Below are 7370 nucleotides of genomic sequence, written 5' to 3'. Positions count from 1 at the left end.
TTCAAAGGAAGCTAATATGATAAAAAACTAAGGCCATCTGTCCGACATACTGTGCAGTCACGGTCAGATGTAAAGAGTGAGAGCAGCACACGTTCACCACTGGACCCACAACAGGTGGTTTTTCCCTCGGCGGCCTCAGCTGTAAAAGTGTTGTGAGTGTGCTTTAAGCTAACGCTACGCAGCTATTTTGGTCGGCGGTGAGGACAGCCTTTAGTCCAGCCTGTGCGGCCGTGTGATAAGTCACTTTGAACTTGGGGTTAAGTGACATTTGTCACCGTGACATAAACGTTAGTTTTTGCCCCAGCAGACCTGTGGAGAAAAAAAAAAAAATAGTAATCGGCTGGAAATTTCAAGTGTGAGCGTGACTTTGAGAACGGTGTAGGTGCCCTTTAGCTGTTTGAGCAGTGATAAGAGAGTGTCTACATGTGCAAAGAGCCAGCTGCGGGGAATTTATCAGCAGGACAAAGGGCTAAATGAGGGAACATGCCGGAGCAGGAAGACACAAAGGAACTGATAAAAACATGTCATGTAGCTATTATGGTTTTTACATTTGATATTTCAGGCAGATCGCTATCACCTCACAACTAAAATACAAGTTTAATGTCGTATTTTCCACCATGAAGCTGCAGGAGCAGTACTGCAAAATCGCCCTGTATTTCACAACCCCTAATGTCCCAGTTTGAAGTTTGATTTCACTACAACTCAGCTTGTTTATGTAATAATTGCAAGACTCCGCTTCTGGTTGCACAACTTTTCAGCATTAAGCAAACACTTCCTCTCTACACGAGCAATGTTGAAGCTGCTGCTGGTGAACTGGAGAGTAAATATTGAATTTTCCTGTAGGCGGCTCAGTTGTAGTGCTTCTGATACGATGTGGCCGAGAGAACACGAGGTTGTAAGATCAAGGCACCGACACGACTTCACCCTCATCTGAATCCTTTTTTATTCTTTTTTTTATCAAACTCATTTTCTGGTACATTTTAAATAGAAATGATTTCATCGTTCTTATCGTTCTGATCACCGCTTCAGCTTGTTCCACTGTTAAACTTTCACTTATCATTATGATAAGCAGATGCCATAAATTCTCTTAAAATATAATTGTTAATTTTTAATCTCAGTCTGTTTTTATCTTGTTCTTTTCATTTCTTCGCCTTCAACATTTAGCTCCTCTTTACTGTTCTGTGTTTTCTGCTGCTTGTGCTCTTCATTATCTTCTTATAGATCAGTAAAAGTAGATTGAAGAACCCTTGGAGTCTGACAGTTTTTCTCTCTCTACTTTTAAATCGTGTTTACTTTTTAAGACACTAAATCCAAATCCACAATCACCGAATAGTTTGCAGGTTCTTGACTCAACAGCGAAACCACACTCCAGATACACAGTATATCTGGGACGGTCACTGCCACGCTCTGCTGTGCCACCAGCAGACCGGCCTTGCAATAGCAGCTGTTTTTTTTTTTTAAAATGGTCCCACACAGTTGCCTCAGTGTCCGCCCAGTTGTTGCTCACATCTTTCATCATTCACAGCAGTTTCACCACATGAAATCAGCACACATGATGACAAAGACGCACAAGCAGAAAACAAAGGGATCATAGGGTTAGATCTCTGTGCATCCAACTTGAAATGATCTTTCATTACACCTACCCTGTCTTTCAAACTCAACGGCCACAGTTTAAAATAAAATTTGGTATCACAGTGATGTCATCAGGGTTATCTTCCTCACACCCGAGACCCACAGAGGAAAGTTCACCACTGTTTTTACAGTTTGTGTAGGACTATGAACTGGATTATACTCTGTCAGAAATGTTTAATTTGGGGGTGGGGGGGTGGGGGGGTGGATGCCCACATTTTCACTGCTTTGACCATGATCTTATGGAAAACTGGAGGGGTGCTGCTTTGATGTTCACGCGATCAGCTATATTAGATTAGTTTGTAACTTTCCATTTTGAGGCTAAAAAGATCCCAGCAGGTGAAGACTGTAATAAGAAACCTTAAACTTTTGGCTGGTAACTTTGTCATTTAAACACAACTCCTCTGCGCCCGTTAAACATCTGTCTTTTCATTTTAATCAATACTTCTATTTATACCAGTTTGTTCATGCTCACCGCGACAAAGACTCATTTTCATCTTAAAACCTTATTCTAGATGTTACTTATGTGCATAATCGTGCCAGTAGCTATGTTTGTTAGCTATTTGCTATCTTCCACTTTACTCGGTCTAGACTTTGCGCCCTGAGGCATGAGCTCTAAAACCTGAGTGAGAAGTTCAAATGAAAGAATGATTGTTCCCCCTCATGTCTGCCTCTGCCGCCCCGCACCCCACCATCCCCCTGCCTGGAGCTTAAGTGAGGGGGAGCGTGGGGGTGGGTTGAGCTCGGCTCCCAGACTGTGTGGCATTCCTGAAATGTGTGCTAGCTCAATGCTGCCCCCCCCTTCCCAATCCCACCCCTCCTCTTCCCGGCAAGAAACCTTTCCCCTTTCACTCTGTGCTTCTCCACAACCACTAAACATACAGCCACACACACACACACACACACACGCAGGCTAGAGCGGTTTAGCCCTGCCCCATCTCACATGGAAAAAAACATACAGTACATCTTATCATGATGAACGGATAAGGAGGACTAGAAGTTACTAGAAGTTAAAACAACACAAATGGTGTTTTTTGTTGTTGTGTATTTCGTTGTCAAACATCATTTTTCACTCCTCACAAATACATCTCAACCACATTAGGTTCATACATTCACAGTCTCAAGAAATGATTTCAGACACATTCACTTTCATTTCCACCAAAATGCTGAAGGCGGCAATAAAAAGTGAACTGAAGTTCATTATTCTTATCCAGCGGGCGGAGAGTCAGGGGTCAGGCACTTTTATTTCCCCCTCCATCAGCAGGCGGAGCAAGGTTAAAGGTCAAAATGAGTGTTTAGCTGGGTTCAACAACACAACTGAGTGTCCGTATATTGGCTTGTTTATCCATCATCCTACTGTTTGTATCATCGCGTTTAAGGTTTGTCCTTTTGCAAAAAATATCTTATGTTATTTTAAATAGTGGCCTGTGATATTTTCATGCAAAGAAATGCAGCTCTCTACAGACAGGTACTACAGACAGGTAACACTGTGTGTGATAGTGATTCAACCTCGCCAGTTCTAAAAAGCTGAACACTAAGTCAAGTAGGTCTTTCCTTGCAAAGAGGAAGGGGTGGGTCTACAGTGAAAGGAACATCTACAGTGGTTTTTGTTTTTTGAAAAAATAAAAGAAGAACCGAGTAGTCAGCATGATTAGCAAAGACAAACATAGAATAATTTACCGCATAGGATTTAAGAACTAACGAGTTCTAACATATAACCTGTGAGCTACCACTGGAGACTTGCAGGGGAAGAAACCAGGAAGGCCTTTTGCAGCTCTTTGTAACAAATGACTGTAGATTGTCTTGATAAAGGGAAGAAGTGAAAGGTATGCACCAGTCTTACTTCCCATTTCCCCCTTGTTGTTTATCTGTATCTCCATGTTTATACCTTCCTGCACATGTGTGAACCACAGGCTTACACAGATAAAAAGTCTTGATTATTATTCCTTATTCCTTTTCTTCAGGCAACTATCAAATAATAATAATAATAATAATAATAATATTAATAATAATAATAATAAGTCTTCTAACATTCAGTTGAGCTTTTTTTGTTACTTGTTATGTGATTTTTCTGAAGCAAATTTCATATATACTCATGATTTTTTGCCCAGTGACTTTAAAGGCTATTTCAGCCTCAAATTAATTTAAAACCTTTGTGCGTGTGCTTGTGTTCTCTTTATCTATTTGTCCCCGTCTGTGACTTTCCTTTCAGGTCTTCCTGCTGAGTGCGGTTCACCTGGCGTATGAGCGGCACGGTGGCACTGCGGGGGCAGAGTGACTCTCGAACGCAGCCAAACATCGTACTCCTCCCGGGGCATCTGGACCACATGCTGCATGGCAATCTGACAGAAGAATAGAGAGGGAGGAGGGGTGATTTAAACAGAGACAGAGACAGACAGAAATTATACTTTATACAATTAAAAGCAAGAAATAAAACACAAATATACAACTGATTTGACATAAGAGGTACTTGACAAAGACTGTAAATTAAAAACTGAAAATTAAGAGCTTCTCTATGTTGGCTTTGTGAAAGAAATGAGTAGTGGCAACTGAACTAAAGTATACTTTGGAGCCCACACGCCCTGCCACAACTTTCCCGTAAACACATTCATACACCAGCAATCCTAGACACCCCCCCCCTCCCCCCAGCCCACCCTGGTGTCCTCCTACTGCTCCAGAAATGGAAACCAAACAAGTCATCTGTGGTGGGTTTGATTCAGCACTGAGGTTCAGAGGGAGCCGCTGCCAAATACAGGAACACAGAGAGAAAACTGCCGGTGCCCACCGCTCCCCACTGACCCTTTAAATCAGCGAGCCATCCTCACTGTCCTCAAGTGTTATTTATCAGTTGGCTCCCTGTCATTACACCTCTGCTTATCTGCTTTCCAGTCTGGCAGGAATGCATTTCCCCTCATTTCTGACCGGTAGGGGCGTGTTCAGAGGGTCTGGGGTCTGCTGGTTTTAGAGCGAGGCTCGTCCCTAATTGATGGTTTGGTACGAGTGACCAGGAGTTTATTGTCGGGCTTAACTTTGAGGGAAGAATAGAGGAGTTCAGTAAAATCCCACAATCTAATCTCTTTTATTTCTACCAAATTTTTAATCTGTTACTCAACTGCAATAATAAAGAATTGGGCTTCACACATTTTGTCCGGTTGCCTCTCGCAATCTTGGAAAACCAACCGTCATAAAGTGGTAAACTTAGTTTGCATTTATATCATGCAGTGTCGACTTGTGTGTTCCTGGCATTTATTGGCAGTGGAGTAAACTGTTTAAAAAGCTCCCCAAAAGTGTAAAGTTATCACTAATTTTTTACCAAATGACAAGTTGCAAGGTGTTCTGTTGATTTTGTGATTCCAGACTATAAAAAAAAATGTGTATCTTTTATTTTGATAACATTTATTTCTATATATTTCTAAGGGCTTTGGCATCGATGTGACTTTACTATTTCAATACTAAATGGCAAATTTTTAAATACTATCTCAAATACTATGTTATTCTATTATTTCATTTCATTTTCAGAGTCTAAGCTGCGGGAGAGATGTTGTCGGTTTTGCAGCAGTTCCTTAACGATCATTAAAAAGTGTGAGCCAGCTTCCTGTAACTTTGTGAAATGTGGTGTGAGCACGAGCTTTGTGTACCTGGATGGCCACACACAGCTCGGGCAGACAGAGCTCCCAGGGCTCAAGACCCCCCAACACCCTCAGGAAGACGTGAGGTCGAACCCTGATCGTCTGCTGCTCTGCAAAACCCCTCAGCTTCTGCAGCACCCGGCCCACCGCTCGCTCCTCACACACCTCCACAGGCAGGCTGCTCAGCAGAGTGGACAGCCTGATAGAGATGACAGAGCGAGCCAGCACAGGTGTCAGATCCGCTGGCAACAACACGCTTCGACGCATGAGAATATGGTACGCATTAGTGATACATATGTATAACATGTGTGCATACAGATTCACAGATGTGTGAAAACACAAATGTGACCCCCCCCAATAAACCCTGTCGTCCCCTCCACTGCACATTCCACACGAGTTAATGTCTTCACCAGGCTGCATACCACATATTGTTGCTGTGCTTGTTTTTATTGTTGCTGTTTGGAGCCTCTGTCTCTTGGGACTTGCAGGTCACATGATGAGGAGCGTGGTGGGATTCGGTCATGTGACACAAAGCTCCACACCTCTGGAGGCCGCTGTCTAACCTCTCCCTGAACGGGAGAAGAAAAACTGAATGAAAAAAAAACAACATGTAGGAGCTGTAATGCAGCACGTTTTTACTACACGCTGCTTGTGTTTGACTTGTATTTAAATGTGCATTACATTAAACACACAGACTGATAACAGAGCAAACATGTGTGTTACGTAACCAGCAGTACCAGTTAGGAGGAGGTTTAGGACGTTCACCCTCAGAGTCAAGGTAAAGCAGTTAGTGAGTGGGTTAAACTCTGTGATAAAGATCACGTGATCGACTTTGCAGTCAGATGAATTTAAGCACCATCAGCTGTGATACTGAATGAATGGATGATGAAACAAAATTGAGCATCATTTGCAAGAGCAGTACAAGCTATCATAAACTGCCAAAATGTTAAGTAACACTTTAAATACAGCACAAATATCAGTTTGTATAGTAGTACTTAAAAGTTTAAAGGAAATAAAGATTGAATTTAATATAAATGATGCTTCTGAGAAACACAGCCCGGTAATCATCATGCGGATATGTGAGTGGCAGTCTGGGAAAACGGACTGGATGGTTGCCAGACCTGGCTTTGAGCTCCAGGATGTCGATGTAGCTCTGAGCCGTCTCCTCAGCCCTCTTGTCAAAGGCAGCTCTCAGCCTCCGCAGCATGGAGGTCTTACTGCTGATCACATGGCTGATGGCTGACGGGGGTTTGGCAGAACAGCTGGATGTAGTCAACACAAATAATCATGATTAGATTTATTGCCGTGAAGATGTCTTTCTCTCAGCTTTTGAAAAGTTGAAAATGTCAAATAAAAAAGTTAATTCTTTAGTAAATGTGATGAAAGAATTAAGGCACTGACATATTTTTTGTTGTGTTCACTCTGGACTCCAGTTAATTAGTCATCAGCTGAGCTCCTCAGCGTAGGAGCTGTAACCATTTTGGACAGCCATCATATTTAACATTTGGTGTCGAATCTGTTGCAGTTACTGACACATACACCTCAGAGGATACTTGGTATATTCTAAAACTCTTTCCTTTGCACTTGGAGCCACTTCTGTCGTCTGTCTGCTGAGGTAAAGGATGTGTTTTGGACTCAGGTGCTGTCAAACTGGAACAGAGTTTGAACAAGTAAGACTTGTTTATGGAGGAGACGGTTAAAATAGGGATGGGTCAAATGGGCTAAAAGTATCCTGCCTATTAAAGCTGAGACTGGATGCTATAGTATGTCGCCCGAGATATTTCTCTCATATATAGAATAAACTCTGGGCCCCTGTTTCCCAAAAGCACTTTAAGGCTAAACTAATCTTAGTCCCTGTGTAAGATTATGGGCTACAGTCACATTAGCCTCAAGACGCTTCTGTGAAACAGGGCCTATGTTTGTTGCTCTTCAGGGGAAGTCTTTAATAAGACTGGTTCTAATGGCGCCGTATGTTGTTCGTTCTCTCTTTGAAAATGTGATGTTTTCTCTCTGTTTTATGTAAATTTGTACCCCAAGATCTCCATCTGTGTTTGAAGGTGTGAAGGCTAATTGTTAGATTTGTTGTGCTGTTTGTTACAACTGTTATGTGCT

At 42.2% G+C, this 7370-nt stretch overlaps 1 protein-coding gene across 1 annotated transcript; it reads right to left on the bottom strand.

Annotated features, from left to right (window-relative positions):
- Positions 1-2707: 2707 nt before the first annotated feature.
- Positions 2708-5780, bottom strand: ccdc60 (coiled-coil domain containing 60). Its single transcript, XM_022752811.1, has 3 exons — positions 5681-5780; positions 5268-5457; positions 2708-3971 (listed from the first exon to the last, which is right to left on the bottom strand). The coding sequence occupies exons 1-3, from the start codon at positions 5683-5685 to the stop codon at positions 3810-3812; spliced, it is 357 nt and encodes a 118-aa protein (XP_022608532.1). The 5' UTR covers positions 5686-5780; the 3' UTR covers positions 2708-3809.
- Between the last annotated feature and the right edge of the window lie 1590 nt (positions 5781-7370).

Source organism: Seriola dumerili, unplaced genomic scaffold, assembly GCF_002260705.1.
Source record: "Seriola dumerili isolate Sdu_G_001 unplaced genomic scaffold, Sdu_1.0 BDQW01000177.1, whole genome shotgun sequence".
NCBI lineage: Eukaryota > Metazoa > Chordata > Actinopteri > Carangiformes > Carangidae > Seriola > Seriola dumerili.
Note: the sequence above shows the minus strand (reverse complement) of the source record. Positions and strands in the feature narration are given on the sequence as shown.